Here is a 26663-nt window from a genome sequence, read left to right as displayed (position 1 = left end):
GAAATCCAACTTCCAGGGCAGCTTCTCTTTCTCTCAGTAACAACTGCCAAGTTCACTAAGCTCAACTTGGCTGAAGCAGTAGCTCTCTTCCAGCTGTGATGTGGAGCCCTTCGTGTGCTATAACCCTAGTGCTAGGAAACCAGCTCAGTGCAGTGATGTGATTACAGCCACTGCCATAATTGATTTGGCTCAGGTACATGGAGGCTGGTTTAAATAAACACTGGCACTGCTGGCAGAAACTCTTTACTGCACACCAAAGTTAAAGCTGGCAGTGCTGCAGAGCAGCATCACCAATTACTTGGGCTCCAAGGAGCAGAACACAAACGTGATGGCACTGGGTTAAAGTAAAACATTAACACAAAGTAGATTTCATTTACCATCAGTGATTACACAGGCACTGCCTAGCCCAGAATCACAGAGTCAGCCAGGCTGGAAGAGACCTCAGAGATCATCAAGTCCAACTGATCACCCAACCCTAACTAATCAACCAGACCATGGCACTAAGTGCCTCATCCAGGCTCTTCTTAAACACCTGCAGGGACATCAATCCCACCACCTCCCTGGGCAGCACATTCCAATGGGCAATCTCTCCTTCTGGGGAGAAATTTCTCCTCACCTCCAGCCTAAACTTCCCCTGGTGCAGCTTGAGACTGTGTGCTCTTGTTCTGGTGCTGCTTGCCTGGGAGAAGAGACCAACCCCCACCTGGCTACAACCTCCCTTCAGGTAGTTGTAGACAGCAAGAAGGTCTCCTTTGAGCCTCCTCTTTGCTATCCTTCACTGCAACTCAGACTATGAGAACATTACACCTAACAACGTTTCAAGGACAGTAACTGTGACTAAAAACCCCAACCAGGAAGTGCCCAGGGAGGTGGTGGAGTCCCCATCCCTGGAGGTGTGCAGAACAAGACTGGACATGGCACTTGCAGCCATGGTTTAGTTGTCAGGTGGTGTTGGGTGACAGGTTGGCCTTGATGATCTCTGAGGTCTTTTCCAACCTGGTTGATTCTGTGATCTCCAGAGGTCCCTTCCAACCCCTAACACCCTGTGATCCTGTGATCTTTTAGACAGCACTTACAAGGTCAGTCTATTGCCATGCTGTTTGAATTTGGTTCTCTCTGTATATATATATATATATATATATATATATATATATGATTATGATCTCTCTGTTCTTAACAAAATTGCTCTTCCAAGTACTAGTGGGGAGCTCATAATTCAAATGCATTGCATCAGCACTGAGTTAATATTGTATGCCACTGGGAATGAGCTGCTAGCATCCTGAAAAGGGCAGCTCAGTTCTCCACAACAGATGACATTCATTTACTGATCTGATTAGGACTTAGAAAGGAAAACTCATACTCAGCACAGCTCTCCTTAGAGAAGGAGTGTGTGTGTGAGCACTCTTTTAATAAGATATAAATACACAGAAATAAGAAGATCTTGTCTGCACAACACAGGACAATCTAAATGTGCCACTTTTCAATTCTCTAACCTGCTGATAAGATCTCTGCCCAGGATTTTTAAAGAGCTTATACAAATGACTCTGCAAAGCAAGCTGTTACTCCCCTCCTAAGGGCCAGATCTTGATTTCTGTGACCTCTTCAGGGGTTGGCTTCCAGAAAGAAAGACTTTAATAAAAGGGAGCAGATGTCAGCTACAGCTCTGCTTTGTACACAGAATCACAGAAACATGTCCAGCCTAAATGTACCCAGTTGAAGCTTGAGGCCATTCCCTCTTGTTCTATCACTGATTACCTGTGAGAAGAGACCAGCAGCAGCCTCTCCACAATGTCCTTTCAAGCAGCTGTAGAGAGCAATGAGGTCTCCCCTCAGCCTCCTCTTTTTCAAACTAACCATCCCCAGCTCCTTCAGTTGCTCTTCATCAGATTCTCCAGGCCCTTCCCCAGCTTCTTTGCCCTCTGCACTGGCTCCAAAGCTGAGTAGAAGGGGACAATCCCCTCCCTGCTCCTGCTGGACACAGCATTTCTCATCCCAACCAGGATGCCATTGGCTTTCTTGGCCATCTGGGCACACTGCTGGCTCACACTCAGTTGCTGGTTGCAGGTCCCTATAGAATAGAATAGAATAGAATAGAATAGGGTAGAATAGGGTAGAATAGAATAGAATAGAATAGAATAGAATAGGGTAGAATGGAATAGAATAGAATAGGATAGGATAGGATAGGATAGAATAGAATAGAATAGGATAGGATAGAATAGAATAGAATAGAATAGAATAGAATAGAATAGAATAGAATAGAATAGAATAGAATAGAATAGAATAGAATAGAATTAACCAGGGTGGAATTAACCAACCCCTACCTGGCTACAACCTCCTTTCAGGTAGCTGTAGACAGCAATAAGGTCTCCCCTGAGCCTCCTCTTCTCCAGGCTAAGCAACCCCAGCTCCCTCAGCCTCTCCTCACAGGGCTGTGCTCCAGACCCCTCCCCAGCTTTGTTGCCCTTCTCTGGACACCTTCCAGCATCTCAACATCTTTCTTAAACTGGACACAGGACTCAAGGTGTGGCCTAACCAGTGCTGAGTACAGGGGCAGAATGACTTCCCTGCTCCTGCTGGCCACACTATTCCTGATTCAGGCCAGGATGCCATTGGCCTTCTTAAATAAGCACTGGAATGCCTAAATTTTGTGTGTGTGTGTGTGGTTTCCACAGTGGAATTTGCAGCCCCCATCTAGGGCTCCAGCTTCTTCAAGTGGTAGGTGAGGAGCCATAGGTACATATATTGCCTGAAGGCTGTGCAGCCATTCAGTGAGACTTGGACAGACAGAGCTGGGCAGAGAAAAACCTATTGAGGTTCAGCAAGGATAGGTGCAGAGTTCTGTACCTGGGAAGGAAGAATAAACTGCAGCAGTACAGGTTAGGAGGTGATCTGCTGGAGTGAAGCCCTGAGGGGAAGGACCTGGGAGTGCTGGTGGACAAGAAGTTCTGCATAGGACAGCAATGTGCCCTGGGGGCCAAGAAGGCCAATGGGATCCTGGGGTGCATTAAGTGCAGTGTGTCCAGCAGAGCCAGGGAGGTTCTCCTCCCCCTCTACTCTGCCTTGGTGAGACCTCACCTAGAGTATTGTATCCAGTTCTGGGCTCCCCAGTTCAAAAAGGACAGGGATTTGCTGGAGAGAGTCCAACAGAGAGCTACAAAGATGATGAAGACACTGGAGCACTGCCTGGTGAGGAGAGGCTGAGAGCCCTGGGGCTGTTTAGTCTGGAGAAGACTGAGAGGGGATCTGATTGATGTCTAACATATCTGAGGGCTGGGGGTCAGGAAGGAGGGGACAGGCTCTGCTCAGTTGCAGCCTGCTATAGGGCAAGGGGCAATGGATATAAACTGCAGCACAGGAGGTTCCACCTCTGCGTGAGGAGGAACTTCTTCACTGTGAGGGTCACAGAGCCCTGGAGCAGGCTGCCCAGGGAGGTTGTGGAGTCTCCTTCTCTGGAGACTTTCAAGACCCATCTGGATGCATTCCTGTGTGACCTGTGCTGGATTCTCTGGTCCTGCTCTGGCAGGGGGCTTGGACTCGATGATCTCCAGAGGTCCCTTCCAACCCCTAAGATCCTGTGATCCTGTGATATCCAAACAGGATCTGCAGTGGCCAGAACACTGGACAGGGAGTTCTCTTAAAGCAGAAAGAAATTAATGCTGGAGAAGGGATGTCTGTAGTTAGGCCTATGCCTCACATCTCCCTCTTCTGCTTTCTGTGACCTTTCCACAATTGAATGCACAGCCCTGCTGAGAACAGAAGTGACTCCTGGATCTTTCCAAAGCTTGGAATCCTCCACTTCTCAGGGAAACTCTAGTTTCAACCTTACCAAGCTGCAAGGCAGTGCTTTGAAACAGTGACAGCTTCACATGCAGAAATCTGCCACTGATGTGAGATTCCCTGAAATTTAGGCCAACCAAAATTCAAAGGAAATCTGTTTCCAGGTGGGAGTTTGAGGAGAAGGGAAAACATTTACATAGCAGGCTGAGGTTTTTCTCTTTCTTTCTGCTGTTTTTTTGTTGATCCTTTTTTTCCCCCTGGCAGCTGCTCTTATGGTTTAGAGTGGTAAGGTAAGCCCCAGCAGAGTACCTGGTGAGCAGGAGTAGAGACAGAGATATGTGATATTTATTGTACTTCCCTGAAGTGTAATATATAGCTATCAACTGCATCAAAACAGTGGAGCCTATAGACAAGAAAGGAATGAAGAAGAGGCTGCTGCAAGAGGTGCAGTGCTCTTGAGAAACTGTTTGGTGCATAGGCAATTATTGTGGCACTGATGTCTTTGCACTGTTAAGCACCAATCTCTTCTGCTTTGCTTTCATTTAAAGAACTCAGAATGATTCAGCCACGTTTCTTTTCCTTCCTTTTTTTTCTGTGTGTGTCAAATGACAAATTAGCAGCTACTCACTGATAAGGTTTGGTCACAACAACCCCAGGCAGTGCTACAGGCTGGGGACAGAGTGGTTGGAGAGCAGTCAGGAAGAAAGAGCACTGGAAGTACTGGTTGACAGCAAGCTGAATATGAGCCAGCAGTGTGCCCAGGTGGCCAAGAAGGCAAATGGCATCCTGGCCTGGATCACAAATACTGTGGCCAGCAGGAGCAGGGAGGTCATTCTGCCCTGTACTCAGCACTGGTTAGGTCACACAGTCTCACAGTATCACCAAGGTTGGAAGAGACCTCGAGGATCATCAAGTCCAACCTGTCACCACAGAGCTCATGACTAGACCATGGCACCAAGTGCCACATCCAATCCCCTCTTGAACACCTCCAGGGACGGTGACTCCACCACCTCCCTGGGCAGCACATCCCAATGACGAACGACTCGCTCGGTGAAGAACTTTCTCCTCACCTCCAGCCTAAACTTTCCCTGGTGCAGCTTGGGACTGTGTCCTCTTGTTCTGGTGCTGGTTGCTAGAGAGAAGAGACCATCCCCTTCCTGGCTACAACCACCTTTCAGGTAATTGTAGAGAGCAATGAGGTCACCCCTGAGCCTCCTCTTCTCCAGGCTAAACAACCCCAGCTCCCTCAGCCTCTCCTCACAGGGCTGTGCTCAAGGCCTCTCCCCAGCCTTGTTGCCCTTCTCTGGACACGTTCAAGTCTCTCGATGTCCTTCTTAAACTGAAGGGCCCAGAACTGGACACAGGACTCAAGGTGTGGCCTAACCAGTGCAGAGTACAGGGGCAGAATGACCTCCCCGCTCCTGCTGGCACTGTGGTCAGTTCTGGGCCCCTCTATTTATGACGGACATTGAGACACTTGAACATGTCCAGAGAAGGGCAACGAGGCTGGGAAGGGGTCTGGAGCACAGCCCTGTGAGGAGAGGCTATGGGAGCTGGGGTTGTTTAGCCTGGAGAAGAGAAGGCTCAGGGGAGACCTTATTGCTGTCTGCAACTACCTGAAGGGAGGTTGTAGCCAGGTGGGGGTTGGTCTCTTCTCCCAGGCACCCAGCACCAGAACAAGAGGACACAGTCTCAAGCTGTGCCAGGGGAGGTTTGGGCTGGATGTTAGGAAGAAATTCTTCCCAGAAAGAGATTGCCCACTGGAATGTGCTACCCAGGGAGGTGGTGGAGTCACCATCACTGGAGGCATTTAGGAAGAGACTTGATGGGGTGCTTGCTGCCATGGTTTAGTTGATTAGATGGTGTTGGGTGATAGGTTGGACTCAATGATCTTAAAAGTGTTTTCCAACCTGGTTAATTCTGTGTTCTGTATTATTCTGAAATGTAGTCTCTCTTCTCTACACACTTGCAATGTTACAGCAATGTCACTAAGATCAAACACCAGATTGTAAAGTCATAAAAATACACAAATTACCATAGTGCCAGTGCTATGACATAGCACCAGCTTATCAGTGAAGTGATTTGTGTTCCTGTGTGATCATAGCTCATATCTTCTTCCTCACCTGAAATAAAAATGGTTCTTGCTGAGTGCTTTATTTACAAATGCATGAGCAGAGCTTGCTACTGAAAACTTGGGGAGTGCATCTCAGGAGACTGAGAAAAGCAGAAGGAGGATTAATGATCATAACTGTGATTACATTGATTTTCAAGGTCTTGCTCACACTCCAAAACATGGAGGCTGTCTGCTGGTGTCAGAAGGATCCCTCCCCCTGTGGTACAAGTAAGTGCAGCAGGAAGCATTGGTCACCTTTTTGTACCTTTCTCTCCTTTGACACCTGCTATCACAGGTTAGAGTGGCTGGCATCAATCCTTTTTTTGGATTCTTATTGAAAGCACTGCAGACAAACTTACTCTGTATTGCAGTCACATTCTGGAAAGTGATGGGTTTAATATATGCAAGGTAATACCCCTGTGAGTGCTGCTGAGGCTTTTCTACTAAAGAGAACACAAAGAGGGAAAAAATGAAAATAAATAATAAACCTCCACAAATGAACAAATAAAGACCATCAAAAAACCACACACACACACACACACAGAGCCCTGGCAAACCAAAGAAGAAAATAAAACATTGTTTACAAAGGCCTGCAGTGATAGGACAAGGAGAAATGGCTTCAGACTATTCTGCCCCTCTACACTGCACTGGTTAGGCCACACCTGGAGTCCTGTGTCCAGTTCTGGGCCCCTCAGTTTAGGAAGGAGGTTGACTCGCTGGAAGGTGTCCAGAGAAGGGCAACAAAGTTGGTGAGGGGTTTGGAACACAGCCCTGTGAGGAGAGGCTGAGGGAGCTGGGGTTGCTTAGCCTGGAGAAGAGGAGGCTCAGGGGTGACCTCATTGCTCTCTACAACTCCCTGAAGGGAGGTTGTAGCCAGGTGGGGGTTGGTCTCTTCTCCCAGGCAGCCAGCACCAGAACAAGAGGACACAGTCTCAAGCTGTGCCAGGGGAGGTTTAGGCTGGAGGTGAGGAGAAAGTTCTTCACTGAGCGAGTCGTTAGCCATTGGAATGTGCTGCCCAGGGAGGTGGTGGAGTCACCAACCCTGGAGGTGTTCAAGAGGGGATTGGATGTGGCACTTGGTGCCATGGTCTAGTCATGAGGTCTGTGGTGACAGGTTGGACTTGATGATCCTCGAGGTCTCTTCCAACCTTAGTTATACTGTGATACTGTGATATTAGGTGGTGTTGGATGATAGGTTGGACACGATGATCTTGAAGGTCTCTTCCAACCTGGTCTATTCTATTCTATTCTATTCTATTCTATTCTATTCTATTCTAAATACAGATTTAGGTTGGATTTTAGGAACAGGTACTTTACTATGAGGTTAGTGGAACACTGGAACAGGTTGCCCAGGGAGGTGGTTGAGGCTCCTACCCTGCACATATTCACGGTGAGGCTCAACAGGGCTCTGGGCAGCCTGATCTAGTTGAGGATGTCCCTGCTGACTGCCAGGAAGTTGGCCTGGATGACCTTTGGAGGTCCCTTCCAACCCAGACCCATTCTATGATTGTATGAAAATAACTCACCCAAAATCACCATCACCACCAAAAATCTATTAATGGTTTTACTAACACAGAAAATTCATATGGCTATGACCATGACATTGAGTCAAAAAGTGGAGCTATTTTCCTTTGTCTCATTTAGCTCTCTTCCATTTAGAGGAACAGCAACAGGTCTGACCAGTTTGTACTGTAAGTGGACTATGGACATGCTGGAACATAACCAGAGAAGGGCCATGAGGATGAGCAGAGGGCTGGAGCTGCTCTGCTATGAGGACAGACTGAGGGAGTTGGGGCTGTTCAGTCTGGAGGAGAGAAGGCTCTGAGGAGACCTCATTGTGGCCATCCAGTATCTGAAGGGGGTTACAAGGAAGCTGCTGAGGGACTTTTTAGGGTGTCAGGGAGTGATAGGACTAGGGGGGAATGGATCCAAGCTAGATGAGGGAAGATTTAGATTAGACATTAGCAAGAAGTTGTTCCCCATGAGGGTGGTGAGAGACTGGCACAGGTTGCCCAGGGAGGTGGTGGAAGCCTCATCCCTGGAGGTCTTTAAGGGCAGGCTGGATGGGGCTCTGTGCAACCTGATCAAGTGTGAGGTGTCCCTGCTCATGGCAGGGGGGTTGAAACTCGATGATCCTTGAGGTCCCTTCCAATCTTGATGATTCTATGATTGTAAGGAAGTCTGTCTTGTCAGTACCAATGTACAAACCAGAGTAAGCACACAGGCAGTTTCCTGGTGAGACTGTGGAACTGACACAAAACCTGTTTGTTAACACAGCAAATTGGAATAGAAATTGCCTGGGCACCAATCAGGAATTATAACTCAACTAACAGAAAACTCCTTGGGTTATTTTTTCAGCTTAAGTTATTTAAGAGTCATTTTGTTGTTGTTGTTGCTGCTATTTATGTCAAGATAACCAGATGAAAACACTCCCTGTGGAAATGACAGAGGAGATGTGTAATGTCTGCTGACTTTATCTAATTGTGGCATTTTAACCCCCTTCCCTGCACTGAACTTTGCCTCCTGCACAGTGTTTTGCCTCCACTCTACCACCTGAGAGCTTCATTTAACTAATGCAGCAGGCTAATTGACCAGTGTTGGGGATCTTGCACATACTTCTCCTTTCATCCCCCAAAACACAGCTTCTTTCAAAGCATGTTTGCTCTTTAAATATGTTCATGCAGCCACTGAGGTCCAGTAATAGGATTAACCCTGCTCAACCAAAACAGCTATCAGCTGAGCAGACAGATTAACAGGATCATCTCACATGCTGCATGACATCTTCTTCCTTGCTAATTCCAAACTGCAATTTCTAAGACAAGCTGGAAGGGTCAAAACCAGCAGCTTAAAACATTGTATTTCCCAGGCAAAGTAAAATCAGAGAGAGCAATCAAAATGTTATTTGGAAGGGAGGGGCTGCTCCATTAGTGAAGGTCCAAATCACTTCCATGTCCCAGATGACATTTCTTAGCTGGAAGTAGGGAGATGTGAACTACACTGCTGAGGTAGGCAAGGCCAATACAAAACATAGAATCAAAGAATCATTGAATCACAGAATGGTTTGGCTTGGAAGAGACTTGCAAAGGACATCTAGTCCAGCACCCCCTGCAGTAAGCAGGGACATGCTCACCTAGATCAGGCTGCTCAGAGGAGGGGTGTTCAGTACCTCACTTCAAGAAGCCAGCTAGCTTCCTGCATCATACCCAATCTGTTTGCTCCAGAAGATGCTCCATCACTTCTTAAGCACTTCCTACACTGAGCTAACAATTGCATTGTCTTTGGCAGGTTCTCAGCAGATATGAGTGGCCCACCAGCCAGAAGCAGCACTGGTGAGTCTGGCAGGGACTAAGTTAGAACCAGCCTGAGTTGTATCTTCACCACATTGTAGTCAGAAACCCACACAATATCCACATTTACACTGATCCATCTGCTAGAACCACAGAGACCCTTTCCCCCCCTTCATTCTCCTGCTGAATTCACAGAGCAACTTTATCCAGTTGCTTTCTGCTGCAGCCATCAAATCTCCTTTTCCCATCAGCTAGTTTAACAGGTACCTCATACCTGCCTCTTAAAGGAGATAGAAGTTACACAAGAAGTTGAAGTATGGAAAGACACACAAGACAAAGAGGGCCTAGCAGTGGTCTTTTTTTGTTCAAAGGTGAGTATAAGTTCTATGAAGAGGCTCCCAGACAGCTACAGTGCACAGGACTCAGAGCTGCAGCACACCATGCTGGCTAAGCAGGAGAGTAAAACACTCACATGGTGCCATTCTTAACATATCAAAGGCTACAGCTTCAGCTTGCACTGGCAGATGGGAAGTTATTGCAGCTCACACCATCAGAGAAATCAGTCCACCTGGCAGTCTGGTGTCAGACTCACAGACTCTCATGCTTAACAGTCTTTCAGCAGAGGAAGACAAATCTCAGGCTGCTCTCTGATAGGGAGAAATAAAGCTGTTCTACAATTCAAGCAGCAAATAGTTTCCATTTATCCTAGAGCCTCTGACTGCATAAAGACTCTCTGGGTCTAAATGAAATTTACACTATGACAGCAGCAGAGAAGGAGCTTAATTACAATGACAATATAACTCAATCTAGCCAATGTTCTCATGTGCTGTGCTAAGATTTCCTAATGAATTTTTATGCTTGGGTGAGGCCCAAGTAGGAAGAAACCCACAAATTCCCAGCTTAGAGTGGCCTCATAAGGAACTTCACCATCAGAAACTTGTACATGAAGCACAGTTGATGAAAAACTCAACATGAGCTGGCAATCTGCACTTGCAACCCAAATGGCCAACTGCATCCTGGGCTGCATCAGAAGAAATGAGACCAGCAGGAGCAGTGAGGTGATTTCTCCCCCTCTGCTCTCAAGAGACCTCACCTGGAGCACTGCTTCCAGTTCTGGGGCCCCCAGTAAAAGGACATTAAACTGTTGGAGCTGGTCCAGAGGAGGTCACGAAGAGGGATGGAGAGCCTCCCCTACAGCAACAGGCTGCAAGAGTGTGGCCTTCCAGTACCTGAAAGTGGCCTACAAGAAAGCTGGAAAGGGACTTTTTACTAGGGCTTGCAGTGATAGGATGAAGGAATGGACTGAAGGAGGAGGGCAGATTTAGACTGGAGATTAGGAAGAAATCCTTTAATGTAAGGGTGCTGAGACACTGAGACAGTTGCCCAGAGAGGTCACAGATACCCCCTCCCTAGAGGAATTCAAGAGCAGGTTGGATGAGGCCTTGAGAACTCTAGTGTAGTGGAAGATGTCTCTGCCTATAGCAGGGGGGTTAGAATTAGAAGATCTATAAGTTCCCTTCTAAGCCAAACCATTCTGTGATGATACTGCAAATTCCTACATTCATGGAGGAAATCTCATAGCTGAAAACAACCTTAGGATGAAGGTGAGACCTCACCTGGAGTAGTGTCCAGCTCTGGAGCCCTCAATATAGGAAGGACACGGACCTGATGGAGAGGGTCCAGAGGAGGGCCACAAAAATGACCATTGGAGCACCTCTGCTACAAGGACAGACTGAGGGAGCTGGGGGTGTTCAGCCTGGAGAATAGGAGGCTCCAGGGAGACCTAAGAGCAGCCTGCCAGTACCTGAAGGGGGCTACAAGAAGGATGGAGAGAGACTGTTTACAAAGGCCTGCAGGGACTGGACAAGGGGCAAGAGCAGAGAAGAGCAGATTTAGATTGGATGTTAGGAACAAGTTCTTCACTATGAGGGTGGTGAAACACTGGAACAGGTTGCCCAGGGAGGTGGTTGAGGCCCCAGCCCTGGAGCTATTCAAGGTGAGGCTCGATGAGGCCCTGGGCAGCCTGATCTAGTTTGGGATCACAGAATCATAGAATTGTTAGGGTTGGAAGGTACCTCATGGATCATCTACTTCCACTCCCACCTGCCATGGGCAGAGACACTTCACACTAGATCAGGTTGCTCAGAGCCACATCCAGGATGTCCCTGCTGACTGTGGGGAGGTTGGACTGGATGACCTTTGGAGGTCCTTTCTTGTCCAGACCAATCTATGGTTCTGTGATTCTGTGAGTCTATGAATGAGATGAACACCCTGAATTTTCACTGCATGATGATTACCTGATGCTATCAGCCCAGATTGTCACCATTAATCCAGATACTCCTAGAGAGAGCTCAACAGCAAGTCCCAGCTTCTGGAAGGCCCCCAGTGCAGACTGATGTGTCATTGACAAGTGTTAACAGCTACTTACTCCACAGTACCGATCGTCACTGAAGATCTGGGGGGGCAGGGGGTTGCCTTCTGCAGGCTGTTTGTCCTCAGGAATGTTTTTGTACATCCATTGTCTCTTCTCCTCTGACATTGTGATATCCACTTCTTCAAACTCTATACGGTTGGCTTCCAGAAACCTCACCACATCCTGCTGCCTCTTCTTTATCTGGATGAAAGGGGAAAAACAACCAAAACCCAACACTCAGAGCAAGTCCACCACAACCCAGACAACACCCAAAACATTCCTCCTCTCCCACCACGCTGTTATGGGGTGGAAAATCACAAACTACCTGAAAGGAGGTTGTGGAGAGGCTGCTGCTGGTCTCTTCTCCCAGGGAATGGAATAGGATAGGATAGGATAGGATAGGATAGGATAGGATAGGATAGAACAGGTTGGAAGAGACCTTCAAGATCATCGTGTCCAACCTATCACCCAACACCACCTAATCAACTAACCCATGGCACCAAGCACCCCATCAAGTCTCCTCCTGAACACCTCCAGTGATGGTGACTCCACCACCTCCCCAGGCAGCCCATTCCAATGGGCAATCACTCTCTCTGTATAAAACTTCCTCCTAACCTCCAGCCTAAACCTCCCCTGGCACAGCCTGAGACTGTGTCCTCTTGTTCTGGTACTGGTTGCCTGGGAGAAGGGACCAACCTCTGCCTGTCTACAATCCCCCTTAAGGTACTTAAGGTCACCCCTGAGTCTCCTCTTCTCCCCTCTGCCTGTCTACAATCCCCCTTAAGGTACTTAAGGTCACCCCTGAGTCTCCTCTTCTCCAGGCTAAGCAACCCCAGCTCCCTCAGTCTCTAGTGATAGAACAAGAGGGAATGGCCTCAAGCTGCCACTGGGTAGGTTTAGACCTACCATTAGGAAACATTTTTGTTACAGCAAGAGTGGTCAGGCCTTGGAATGTGCTGCCCAGGGAGGTGGTTGAGTCCCCAAGCCTGGCTGTGCTTCAAGGGGGTTTGGATGTGGTGCTTGGGGCTCTGTTTTAGGGGTGACCCTTGTAGAGTAGGGTTCTGGGTTGGACTTGGTGCTCCTGAGGGTCTTTTCCAACCTGAATGTTTCTGTGAGTCTGTGAGACTCAGGAGGACAAAGGAGAAAATACTTTCTGAGTTTTCATTTCATGGAAGTTAAACACTGTTGTTTCTTTGTAAGTGACAGGACAGGGGGCAATGGCTTCAAACTAGAGAAGAGCAGATTTAGATTGGTTGCTAGGAACAGGTCCTTCACTACAAGGATGGTGGAACACTGGAACAGGTTGCCCAGAGAGGTGGTTGAGGCCCCACTCCTGAAGATAATCAAAGTGTGACTCCACAGGGCTCTGGGCAGCCTGATCTAGCTGGGGATGTCCCTGCTGACTGCAGAGGGGGTTGGGCTAGGTGACCCTTGCAGGTCCCTTCCAACCCAGAACATTCTATGATTCTAAGTTGCTAGAGGTTATACTTCTTCATTTCCAGAAGGCTGTCTCTTTACTTCAGCTGTGGAATGGAGTAGAGTGAACTGGTGAAGGGTCTGGAGAAGCAGCTGAGAGAACTGGGAATGTATAGTCTGGAGCAGGGGAGGCTGGGGAGAGACCTCACTGCTCTCTACAACTACCAGAAAGGAAGCTTTACTGAGGTGCCTATTTTTCTCTTCTCCCAACTCCCAGCTGATAAGACAAGAGGAAATGGCATCCAGTTACACCAGGGGAGGCTTAGGTTAGACATTAGGAAGAGCTTCCATACCAAAAGACTGGAAGAGGCTGCCCAGGGAAGTAGTTGAATCACCATTCCTGGATGTATTTAAAAGCCAAGTAGATATGGTGCTGAAGGATACAGTGTAGTAGTGGCCCTGGTAGAGTTAGATAATGGCTGGACTACATAGAATCATAGAATGGTCTGGGTTGGAAGGGACCTCCAAAGGTCATCCAATCCAACCCCCTCTGCAGTAAGCAGAAATGTCCTCAACTAGATCAGGTTGCCCAGAGCCCTGTTGAGCCTTATCTTGAATATCTCCAGGGATGGAGCCCCAGCCACCTCCCTGGGCAACCTGGGAAGTGTTGGGGACTTTTTGGTGTATGCAACCAGCACCAGAACAGGAGGACACAGTCTCAAGCCGTGCCAGGGGAAGTTTAGGCTGGAGGTGAGGAGAAAGTTCTCCCCAGCAAGGGAGATTGGCCATTGGAATGTGCTGCCCAGGGAGGTGGTGGAGTCACCATCCCTGGAGGTGTTCAAAAAAGGATTGGATGTGGCACTTGGAGCCATGGTTGAGTTAGTGATGAGGTGTTGGGTGATAGGTTGGATCTGATGATGTCTGAGGTCTTTTCCATGAATCTTTGGGATTCTTTTGTCACTCTGCTTTGTAGCTTCTGTACAACACTTGCTGCTTTTCCATTTAAGCTTTCCATCACTTTTGCAGTCCATTTGTGTGAGTGTCAGTCTTCTGTCCCTTTCAGAGGCAAGAGAGGATCTGTCCAGCCTCAAACCAGGACACAAGGTAAGCAAGCTGGCAAGTCCCAGAATAAACACCCAACTCCTGCATGTGTTCATTGAGACAAACATGTTGGTACAACTGAAAACCAAACCAAAACAAAAAGGCACCTCAGCTACACACATTTTTGCTTTCCTGGACACCTACACATCTTTTAGAATGTAGCTCAACAGCTCCCTGAGCTAGGCTGGTGGAATCTTTAATTAAGAGTGTTTTGTCTGCAGATCACACCTGCATAAAATTAAGCATGAGCTCATCTCTGGAAAATTAACTTCCCTGCCCAAAAAGACATGAGGTCTGTGCTGAACCCATGGTGACTCTGCCCCTCAAAGAGATTAACCACCTTCATTCAGAAGCCTAACAGAGGCAGAACACTGACAAGTTTTAGCTCATTGTAGCTAAGATCAACCAGGATGATTGAGGGACTGGAGCATGTGCCCTATGTGTGGAGCAACCCTGAGGGGCTTGGAACACAAGCCCTATGAGGAGAGGCTGAGGGAGCTGGGGTTGCTTAGCCTGGACAAGAGGAGACTCAGGGGTGACCTTCTTGCTCTCTACAACTACCTGAAGGGAGGTTGTAGACAGGCAGAGGTTGGTCTCTTCTCCCAGGCAACCAGCACCAGAACAAGAGGACACAGTCTCAGGCTGTGCCAGGGGAGATTTAGGCTGGAGGTTAGGAGGAAGTTCTACACAGAGAGAGTGATTGCCCATGGGAAAGGGCTGCCTGGGGGAGGGGTGGAGTCACCATCACTGGAGGTGTTCAGGAGGAGACTTGATGGGATGCTTGGTGCCATGGGTTAGTTGATTAGGTGGTGTTGGATGATAGGATGGACATGATGATCTTGAAGGTCTCTTCCAACCTGGTCTGGTCTATTCTATTCTATTCTATTCTGTTCTATTCCGTTCTATTCCATTCCATTCCATTCCATTCCATTCTATGAGGAGATGCTGGGTCTGTTTTGTCTGGAGAACAATGAGAGGGGATCTAATAAATGTTTATAAATATCTGAGGGCTGGGGGTCAGGAGGGAGGGGACAGGCTCTGCTCACTTGCTCCCTGTGATAGGACAAGGAGCAATGGATGTAAGCTGCAGCACAGGAGGTTCCACCTCAACTTGAGGAGAAACTTCTTTACTGTGAGGGTCACAGAGCACTGGAACAGGCTGCCCAGAGAGGTTGTGGAGTCTCCTTGCCTGGAGACTTTCAAGCCCTGTCTGGATGCATTCTTGTGCAACCTGTGCTAGATAGAGGATAGGCTGAGGGAGCTGTGGTTGTTCAGCCTAGAGAAGACTCCAAAGTGACTTTGTAGCTGCCTTCCAGTACCTTCAAGGGATCCTACTGGAGGGCTGGAGAGGGAGTTTTCATGAGGGTGTCTAGAGCTAGGACTAGAAGGAATGGTTTTTAGCTGATGGAGAGTAAGTTTAGACTGGATCTTAGGAAGAAGTTCTTCAGTATGAGGGTGATAGGACTCCTGCCCAGGGAGGTTGTGGATGCCCTAAAGCCCTGGAATGAGTTGTCCAGGGAGGTGGTTGAGGCCCAGTCCCTGGAGGTGTTTAAGCCCAGGCTGGATGAGGCTCTGGCCAGGCTGATCTAGTGTGGGGTGTCCCTGCCCATGGCAGAGGGGTTGGAACTAGAGGATCCTTGTGGTCCCTTCCAACCCTGACTGATACTATGATACTATGCCTCCTCCCTGGAGGTGTTCAAGACCAGGCTGGATGAGGCCTGGAGCAACCAAGTCTAGTTGAGAAGCATCCCTGCCCACAGCAGGGACTTTGGAGTAGCTGATCTCTAAGGTCCCTTCCAACCTAAGCCATTCTGTGATTCTGTGATGACTCCATGCAGTTCTTTCAGAAAGGAACCAGAAGTTCCATGCTGTGTTTTCAAAGGAACCCTAAATTAGATGCTGTGTTTTTTATAGCTGTCATAACCAGTGTTATCTGAGGGGGGGAATTAAATATATATATAGTTTTAATAATCCTACAGCACTCCTGGAGTGTCAGATCCAGGCAGCTGCTGACTGGCATAAAGCCCAGGTGGATGAATCATGCCTGGTGGTACCATATGACCTAGATATGCTCTGGGGAAATTGGAGGAGTTTGAAAATGCATGTGCCAGTTCATAGAATCATAGAATGCATTGGGTTGGAAGGGACCTTTAAAGGTCATCTAGTCCAACTGCCCTGCAGCAAGCAAGGACCTCCCCAACAGATTGCTTAGAGCCACAAAAAACCCCAACCAACCACAAGTCTTGGAGGAAAAGCTGACAGAATAAATGTTTCTTTGCAATAAGAGGGTAGCCATCCCAAGATGCTGCAAAGACAAAACTCCTTAAATCATCATAGAATCAATAAGGTTGGAAAAGACCTCATCAAGATCATCAAGTCCAACCTGTCACCCAACACCTCACACAGTATCACCAAGGTTGGAAGAGACCTCAAAGATCATCAAGTCCAACCCATCACCACAGACCTCATGACTAGACCATGGCACCAAGTGCCACATCCAACCTCGTGACTAACTAAACCATGGCTTCAACAAGTCCCAGTGCCAGGTGCTGCACTTTGGCCACAACAACCCCATGCAGTGCTACAGGCTGGGGTCAGAGTGGCTGGAGAGCAATCAGGAAGAAAGGGACCTGGGGGCACTGGTTGACAGCAGCTGAACATGAGCCAGCAGTGTGCCCAGGTGGCCAAGAAGGCCAATGGCACCTGGCCTGCATGAGAAACAGTGTGGCCAGCAGGAGCAGGGAAGTCATTGTGCCCCTGTACTCAGCACCTCCAGGGATGGTGACTCCATCACCTCCCTGGGCACTTCCTGGTTGGGATTTTTAGTCAGAGTTACTGTCCTTGAAGTGTGGTTAGATGTAATGTTCTCATAGTCTGAGTTGCAGTAAAGGATAGAGAAGAGGAGGCTCAGGGGAGACCTTCTTGCTCTCTACAACTACCTGAAGGGAGGTGTAGCCAGGTGGGGGTTGGTCTCTTCTCCCAGGCAACCAGCACCAGAACAAGAGGACACAGTCTCAAGCTGTGCCAGGGGAGGTTTAGGCTGGAGGTGAGGAGAAAGTTCTTCGCAGAAAGAGTAATTTGCCATTGGAATGAGCTGCCCAGGGAGGTGGTGAAGTCACTGTCCCTGGAGGTGAATGATTACTTTCTTTCTAAAGAAGTGGTCTGCAAAGTACTTTTTCAGTGTCTTAGTCTATTTCCTTTTTCTTCCATCTAGTGGTGGGGGTTTTCAGGCATGTGTGAAAGAATCCCTTTTTCATGCAGAAGGTAGCTCCTACAACTGTCAGCAAGTCAGGCATCACCCACGACAGCAAAATTACTGCAGCATCATCACTGCTGGCATCAGACAGCATCCCTTTTACTACCTCCCTAAAGACTGCAAAGACAAAATCTTCCACTGTCTTTCACCACAAACAGATGCAAGAGAAGCTCAAAGAGACAGAGAGTGAGAGTTTCTGAACATGAGTATTACATCTGGAATATTGTGCCCAGTTCTGGGGCCCTCAGTTCAAGAAGGACCTCAAGGAACTGCTTGAAAGAGTCCAGCACAGAGCCACAAAAATGATGGAGTGGAACATCTTCCTTATGAGGAGAGACTGAGGGAGCTGAGGGCTCTGGAGCTTGGAGGAGACTGAGGAGTGACCTCATTCATGTTTATAACGATGTGCAGGGTGAGTGCCCAGAGGCTGGAGCCAGGCTCTGCTGGGTGATGCCCAATGACAGCACAAGGGGCAGTGGTGGAAGCTGAGGCAGAGGAAGTGCCATGGAAACAGTAGGAAGAATTATTTCCCTCTGAGGGTGACAGAGCACTGGAACAGGCTGTCAGGGGGGTTGTGGAGTCTCATTCTCTGGAGATATTCAAGACCCACCTGGATGCATTCCTGTGTGATCAGGCATAGGTGATCCTGCTCTGGCAGGGGGTTTGGACTGGATGAGCTTTTGAGGTCCCTGAGCCTCTTCTTCTCCAGGCTAAGCAACCCCAGCTCCCTCAGCCTCTCCTCACAGGGCTGTGCCCCAGACCCCTCCCCAGCTTTGTTGCCCTTCTCTAGACACGTTTGAGCAACTCAACATCTTTCTTGAACTGAGGGGTCACCTTACATTGGGAATGATCCCTGCCCTGCTGTAACATCTAAACCACGGTCATGAACTGTTTGTGAGACTTTAAGTTAGCCTTGGCCAACACTGGCTGTGCTGGCAACCATTCTTGTAACAGCTTCACCACACCAGAGCACTCCCTTGCTAGGCCCAGCCCATGTACCTACACATATCAATCTGCATCTGCTGTCTTCCAGTAGTCTCTACACCAGGCACAAGTTTAACTGCAACTTAGACTTAACCAGATCCTGCTCCCAGGCAGCCAGTGACAGAAGGAGAGGACACAGTCTCAAGCTGCACCAGGGGAAGTTTAGGCTGGAGGTGAGGAGAAAGTTCTTCCCAGAGAGAGTAATTGGCCATTGGAATGTGCTGCCCAGGGAGGTGGTGGAGTCACCATCCCTGGAGGTGTTCAAGAGGGGATTGGACGTGGCACTTGGTTTAGTTAGTCATGAGGTGTTGGGTGATAGGTTGGGCTTGATGACCTCTGAGGTTACCGACTGGACAGATGGGCAGAGTCCAACAGGATGGCATTCAACAAGTCCAAGTGCCAGGTGCTGCACTTTGGCCACAGCAACCCCATGCAGAGCTACAGGCTGGGGTCAGAGTGGCTGAGAGCTGCCAAACAGAGAGGGACCTGGGGGTGCTGATTGACAGCCATCTAAACATGAGCCAGCAGTGTGCCCAGGTGGCCAAGAGGGCCAATGGCATCCTGGCCTGTATTAGGAATAGTGTGGCCAGCAGGAGCAGGGAGGTCATTGTGCCCTGTACTCTGCATTGGTTAGGCCACACCTTGAGTCCTGTGTCCAGTTCTGGGCCCCTCAGTTTAGGAAGGACATTGAGACACTTGAAGGTGTCCAGAGAAGGGCAACAAGGCTGGGGAGAGGCCTTGAGCACAGCCCTATGAGGAGAGGCTGAGGGAGCTGGGATTGTTCAGCCTGCAGAAGAGGAGGCTCAGGGGTGACCTCATTGCTTCTACAACTACCTGAAAGGTGGTTGTAGACAGGAAAGGGTTGGTCTCTTCTCCCAGACAACCAGCACCAGAACAAGGGGACACAGTCTCAAGCTGTGCCAGGGGAGGTTCAGGCTGGAGGTGAGGAGAAAGTTCTTCACCGAGCGAGTCGTTCGTCATTGGGATGTGCTGCCCAGGGAGGTGGTGGAGTCACCGTCCCTGGAGGTGTTCAAGAGGGGATTGGATGTGGCACTTGGTGCCATGGTCTAGTCGTGAGGTCTGTGGAGACAGGTTGGACTGGATGATCCTTGGGGTCTCTTCCAACCTTAGTGATACTGTGATACTGTCTTTTCCAGCCTGGTTGATTCTATGATTAATATCTTAGTGTCTGCACCACGAGAATTCTCCCACAGCCCCACACTTCCTAACCTCTCCTTTTCATCTGTGTAAAACTAATGAAGAGGTTGGAGTGAAACAAATTGTGGGTGGTGGGGTTTGGTTTGGGGTTTTTTTTTAGCCAGAAGCCTTGCAGTTCTGCCTGAGATATCAGCTGTAGATGTGCCAGCTGCATAAATTTAAACAAAATGCCCTGGACATTTTTAGCCAGGAAAAGAAATGTAGCATCGCCTCCTCCCCTCAAGAGACTCCATTCGAGCCTGCAAACAAGAGCAACAGTTACATTAAAAAATCCTATGAAATTATGCCTTGTTGTTTAAGATGGATGCTCAGAGCATCTGCCACAACAGAAGCCAGCTGATTATTCCCCAAGAAAACCACAGGACCTTTGTCTTCCCCCACTACTGGATCTGTGCCGCAGGAGTGCGTCAGCCTCACAATTCTGCCTGCGGCTTTCGTCCGCGGTTACTCGGAACCCTAAAAACTTCCACATGAAACACCCAGCAAGGACAACGAGGCACACAGAGCAGTGTCAGTTCTCCCTTCCTCACTAGCTCCTGTCAAGAGCCCAGTGGAGAAAAATCCATCTTCACTTGACAAACTGTGGAGGTGGACACAGGATCACAGGGTTGGAAGGGACCCAAAGAGATCATCCAGTCCGACCCCGCTGCCAGAGCAGGACCGTACAATCTAGCTCAGGTCACACAGGAACACATCCAGGGGGGTCTTGAAAGCCTCCAGAGAAGGAGACTTGTGATGGTTTAACCACCTACTAGCCTTTGAAAATTGTCCCCACAGTTAATTAACTGCCTCCACTTGAAATATTTGCTTGCTTCTGTTCAGAATTCATTCTCACTTCCAGCTTGGAAGTCCAGGCTGGAGCAAATTTTCGCAAGATTAGGTCACAACCTCCACTCAAAATACCCTGGAAGCTTCTCATCACTTCCAACAGGGCACAATTTCCTTCTTTTCTCCCTTTCTAAACCTGTTTTCTCCCTTTCTGAACCCTTCCTTTGCTTTCTGAATCCATTTTCAGGAGCTCTTCTGTACCAGAAAGGCTTGCCTACTGACAGCTGCTGAACCAGAGGAGCAGATCACCTCCATTACTAACTGGCAGCAGCAGGGGATTGGATGTGGCACTTGGTGCCATGGTTTAGGCATGAGGTCTGTGGTGCCAGGTTGGACTCGATGATCTTTGAGGTCTCTTCCAATCTTGGTGATTCTGTGATTTCATTATTCTGTACTATTTTAACCAAGATATTCAACACATAGCAAAAATCTCACCAGCCCAGGACTTCTCTAACCCAAATAGGTTAAATGCACTTCTACTGCTCTATAGGCACAGTGACTCAAGCAGCAGTATCAACAGGGACTGAGAAACAGCCATGAGTAAAGAAAACTTCTCCATCTTCCTTTATTAGCCCAGTTAATATCAATGGGACAAAGCAGACACAGCCTCAGTTTCCAATCTCTTCCTGATGTCAGCAGGGATGTTGTTGAGTGTCTGGTGCCCATGAAGTGGATGAGGGAGGTTGGCCTTCTGCTCTGGACTATAACCCTGACCTTTTGGAGAAAAGGCATTCCCTGGGCCTCAGGCCTCCTGCCTGCAAGAGGGAAGGGCAGCATACAGCACCATGCAGTGTGCTGGCTGGAGAGTGAGATCTGTAGCAGCCACTGTGCTACAGCCTCTTCATCCTGTAACTGAACCTGAACTGTCCACTCATTCCAGACACATCCCAAGAACCAACAGCTTGCTTTCTAACACAAAATCCCATCCCCAAAACTGTTCAGACCACACATGCTGAGAACAAGGCCTCATGATGAACATCATCTTGGCTGGCTTGTCAGACCACAAGGACATTTTAGAAGCCTGACTTTAAAGAAACCAAAACAGAACACATGTCTAGGGCCACCTCAAAGACTTCTTCCAGAGGCTGGCATATGTCTGTCCTGACCTGCACCCCTAAAGACAGAGATGGTCTTACTGGTTCCCTCCCTTCTCTTTCAATCTGTTACTCTTCCCTGATGCCCTCCTTACTCCTGACACCTGCCCCATCTCCAGGACTGCAGGAGTCAGTTTCTCCACTCGATGACTCAGCTGAAAACTCAGTGTGCTGCATTTGGCAGGGGCACACCTTCACGGTGCAGTCTGAAGATACAGCTAAGCAGATCTCACTGCTGGCTGTCTCTGAGATGACACAATGTTCCTCCCTCCTGCCAAGCAGCTCCTGCAGCTTTCCTTGCACAAGCACAATGCAGGAACCGGGGGAACAAGGGAAGGAGCATCAGCAATGCCAGCACCACAGTCACATCAGTTCCGATCGGCAGCAAAACCGCACCCTAAGGAAAGGGCTCAGCAGAAGCTGAAGCACAACCTGCTCCAGGTATTTGAAGTATGAACTGCATAAACAGCCTTTGTGTTACATAAGCACAAGCTCCAGCTCACTCCCACAGCTGCAAATATGAACTGGGAGCCTCTGCCTTTACCAGTTCATGCAAACATCACCAAAGGGACCTCTGCAGTGTAAAAGGCAGATCTAATAGAGTTACTGCAGAGGATTACTGATCTTCACTTCTTATACAGATGAGGCTTGACACACTCCCAGAAAATGAGATACTGTGCTCTAACACAGAGATGCAAGCCCTAACCACATCAAATGTAAAGAGGGTTAACTGCAAACCCACACATCCCTTCCTTGGGAAAGCAGGGAGAGGCAAACTCTTACAGACACACCAAGCAACATCTGCGTTCTTCTGTTCCCACTGTGCTTCTGCTTCCACACAGAGGCAATGAAAAACAATCTCACACTTTCACAAGGCTGACATGCAAATCCCTCAAGGTCTTGTTACATTTACAACCTGCAGCAACAGAGACTTTCTGCCAAATTTCTCTCTTTGTCTGGTTTAGGGAAGGAATGAACCCTGGCAACTTGTATTGCACAGAGGTGGCAGTGATCAGGACAGAGCCTTTATAAAGGTTCCCGTCACCGTACATTAGAGGTTGGAAGGGACCCAAAGAGATCATCCAGTCCAACCCCCTGCCAAAGCAGCATCACCCAGGGTAATCTGCACAGGAATGCATCCAGGTGGGGTTGGAAAGTCTCCAGAGCAGGAGACACAACAACCCCTCAGGGCAGCTGGCTCCAGGGCTCTGTAACCCTCACTGCAAAGAAGTTTCTCCTCACATTAATTCATTGCTCTTGGTGCTGGAAAACACAATTCAGCTATGTACCTAGGGCAAAAAGGAGATCAGAAGCTGTGTGAAGTGAAGGAGGGCAGTAAAGTGGAAACTCTAAAGGTAAAACAAAAAACAAAAATCAACATTGCATAACTCCTCCCAGCAGCACTGCAAGTGGCTGGCTACATGCTGGAGCCATCTGAGAGATCATGGAATTGCTTACACAGAATCATAGAAGTGTTAGGGTTGGAAGGGACCTCAAGGAGCAGCCAGTTCCAACCCCCCTGCCATGGGCAGGGACACCTCACACTACAGCAGGTTGCTCACAGCCACATCCAGCCTGGCCTTCAAAACCTCCAGGGATGAGGCTTCCACCACCTCCCTGAGCAACCTGTGCCAGTCTCTCACCACCCTCATAGGGAACAACTTCTTCCTCACATCCAATCTGAATCTACCCAGTTCTAGTTTTGTTCCATTCCCCCCAGTCCTATCACTCCCTGACACCCTCAAAAGTCCCTCCCCAGCTTTCTTGGAGCCCCCTTCAGATACTGGAAGGATACAATTAGGTCTCCTCAGAGCCTTCTCTTCTGCAGACTGAACAGCCCCAACTCATTCAGTCTGTCCTCACAGGACAGCAGCTCCAGCCCTGTGCTCATCCTCATGGCCCTTCTCTGGACACCTTCCAGCACCTCCAGATCCTTCCTGTAATAGAGGCTCCAGAACTGGACACAGTACTCCAGGTGGGGTCTCACCAGAGCAGAGTAGAGGGGGGGAATCACCTCCCACAACCTGCTGGCTGTGCTTCTCTTGATGGAGGCCAGGATGTGATTGGAAAAACGCAGCCTCCTCAGACCTCCATATAGATAAAAACACCTTCAGTTTTTCATAACCACAGCACTTTTCAACCTGAAAATAAATAGAAGAGGGCACAGGCAGCCTGCACTGCCCTGCTCTCCTGCTAGCAGCAACCTTTCGCTCGCACACAGAGACATAATTAAGGACACGCCATATGAAATCCTCCATCGGACTGGGAGGGCAATCTGTTCAGCTTCATGCAAAAGAAGTTTGCAGGTCCCTGGGAGCTGCTGAGACACAGCTTTGCCAGGCAATCTGCACACCTTTCCCTCTGTAAAATATTTATGTCTGGCATCTCTGAAAGAGCCCAGGATTTAAGAAATGCAAGCAAAACCTGAGCCAAGTTTGAGTTTTTGAAAGACTCCCAATCGCAAGTAGTCAGCAAAGGAAGAGGTATTTCTATGTTTATTTAGAACAGAACAGAACAGAACAGAACAGAGTAGAGTAGAGTAGAGTAGAGTAGAGTAGAGTAGAGTAGAGTAGGATAGGATAGGATAGGATAGGATAGGATAGGATAGGATAGGATAGGATAGGATAGGATAGGGTAGGGTAGGGTAGGGTAGGGTAGGGTAGGGTAGGGTAGGGTAGGGTAGGGTAGGATAGGATAGGATAGGATAGGATAGGATAGGATAGGATAGGATAGGATAGGATAGGATAGGATAGGATAGAATAGAATAGAATAGAATAGAATAGAATAGAATTAACCAGGCTGGAAAAGACCTTTGAGATCATCAAGTCCAACCTATCACCCAACACCACCTAATCAACTAAACCATGGCACCAAGCACCCCATCAAGTCTCTTCCTAAACACCTCCAGTGATGGTGACTCCACCACCTCCCTGGGCAGCACATTCCAATGGCAAATCTCTCTTGCTGGGAAGAACTTCTTCCTGACATCCAGCCTAAACCTCCCCTGGCGCAGCTTGAGACTGTGTCCTCTTGTTCTGGTGCTGGTTGCCTGGGAGAAGAGGCCAAGCCCTGCCTGGCTACAACCTCCCTTCAGGGAGTTGTAGAGAGCAATAAGGTCACCCCTGAGTCTCCTCTTCTCCAGACTAAGCAACCCCAGCTCCCTCAATCTCTCCTCATAGCGCTTGTGCTCCAAACCCCTCACCAACCTTGTTGCCCTTTTCTGGACACGCTCCAGCAAGTCAACCTCCTTCCTAAACTGAGGGGCCCAGAACTGGACACAGTACTCAAGGTGCGGCCTAACCAGTGCAGTGTACAGTTTCTGCAGCTGCAGAAACCTCTCAAGTCACTCTCAGCTGTACTCCTGATTTCTTCTGTAATTCAGGAAACAAGACATGCCAATGATGCACACAAATAAAGTGATGCCACCATCGCTTTCTTCCTGAAGTTGGAGCAATGAGCTCCTACAGTGATGAAAGTCCACTTACACCTAAGTCTCTGATGGACTGGAGGAGACCAGATGTTGTGAGACGCAGATTTTGGCTCATTATGTCCCATCAAAAAAGTAAGAACACCACTGAAGCTGGATCTATCTTCCCATTAAGGCCAGGAATTTGCATTACACTGCATCACTGGGGAACAAACAAAGAAACAAACAACCAGCCAGCACTGCTTGTGGAAATAAAACATGGCTATGCCTGAATGAAGCTTGAACACTTTGCAACAGGAACTGGAAGAGAAGCTGGAAGTCCCACTGAGCGTGCAAGCAGACAGCTCCAGATCAGAGACTCTGACAGACAGAGGACTCTGTGCAGGCTGAGGAATGTAGAAAGGATTCTCAGCGTTGCCTGGCAAGCAGCAGGTGACTGCCAGATTGAAGGGCAGGACGCACTGTTGGTTGTCAGACTGTGGGAGCTTGCAAAACCTGCTGCCAGTTCCACTGGCTGGACCTTATGGAACTGAATAGAATAGAATAAACCAGGTTGGAAGAGACCTTCAAGATCATCGTGTCCAACCTATCATCCAACACCACCTAATCAACTAAACCATGGCACCAAGCACCCTATTAAGTCTCCTCCTGAACACCTCCAGTGATGGTGACTCCACCACCTCCCCAGGCAGCCCATTCCAATGGGCAATCACTCTCTCTGTGTAGAACTTCCTCCTCACCTCCAGCCTAAACATCCCCTGGCACAGCTTGACACTGTGTCCTCTTGTTCCAGTGCTGGTTGCCTGGGAGAAGAGACCAACCTCTGCCTGTCTACAACCTCCCTTCAGGTAGTTGTAGAGAGCAAGAAGGTCACCCCTGAGCCTCCTCTTCTCCAGGCTAAGCAACCCCAGCTCCCTCAGCCTCTCCTCACAGGGCTGTGCTCCAGACCCCTCACCAACTTTGTTGCCCTTCTCTGCACACACTCCAGCAAGTCAACCTCCTTCCTAAACTGAGGAGCTCAGAACTGGACACAGGACTCAAGGTGTGGCCTAACCAGTGCAGTGTACAGGGGCAGAATGACCTCCCTGCTCCTGCTGGCCACACTGTTCCTGATGCAGGCCAGGATGCCATTGGCCCTCCTGGCCGCCTGGGCACACTGCAGGCTCATGTTCAGCCTACCATCGACCAGCACCCCCAGGTCCCTCTCTGCCTGGCTGCTCTCAGCCACTCTGACCCCAGCCTGTAGCTCTGCATGGGGTTGTTGTGGCCAGTGTGCAGAACCCGGCACTTGGATGTGTTAAATCTCATGCCCTTGGCCTCTGCCCATCTGCCCAGCCTGTCGAGGTCCCTCTGCAGAGCCTCTCTACCCTCCAGCAGATCAACTCCTGCCACAGAAACTGATAAGTTTTTCCTGTTCACTTCTGGATGTTTAAGCTTCTACAAAAAGACAGAAATTTGCTTCCCTTCACATGTTTGGAGGTATGGCCCACTGTAATCCTTTTCCCCTGTCTGCTGTGCAACACCAGTCCCCTGAATCCACTGGGGAGCTGAAGAAAGAGAATGTGAGCTGGAAAAAGAATTCAGGGGTGGAGATTCCATCCCCACCTTCCCTGACATTTTCACATGTTGCAGAGGATGATATTGGGTATTATTTGGCCTATTAAAAACCTTTATGAGAGATTGCTTGGAATAATTGAAGAGTAACATTGCAAATCGCTCAAAGGCAGGTTTCTTAATCATGGAATGAGC

The 26663-nt window shown here is 48.8% G+C and overlaps 1 protein-coding gene across 1 annotated transcript in view; it reads right to left on the bottom strand.

Annotated features, from left to right (window-relative positions):
• SH3BGRL2 (SH3 domain binding glutamate rich protein like 2) overlaps window positions 1–26663 on the bottom strand; it is a 61587-nt gene that overhangs the window by 11547 nt on the left and 23377 nt on the right. Inside the window, exon 2 of the mRNA XM_054162548.1 lies at window positions 11606–11791. Within this exon, the coding sequence (XP_054018523.1) occupies window positions 11606–11791 (186 nt within the window). The remainder of the gene's footprint in view (window positions 1–11605; window positions 11792–26663) is intronic.

The sequence above is a fragment of the Dryobates pubescens genome, chromosome 6 (genome assembly GCF_014839835.1).
Source record: "Dryobates pubescens isolate bDryPub1 chromosome 6, bDryPub1.pri, whole genome shotgun sequence".
Classification (NCBI taxonomy): Eukaryota; Metazoa; Chordata; class Aves; order Piciformes; family Picidae; genus Dryobates; species Dryobates pubescens.
This window is presented reverse-complemented; position numbering and strand designations above follow the sequence as displayed.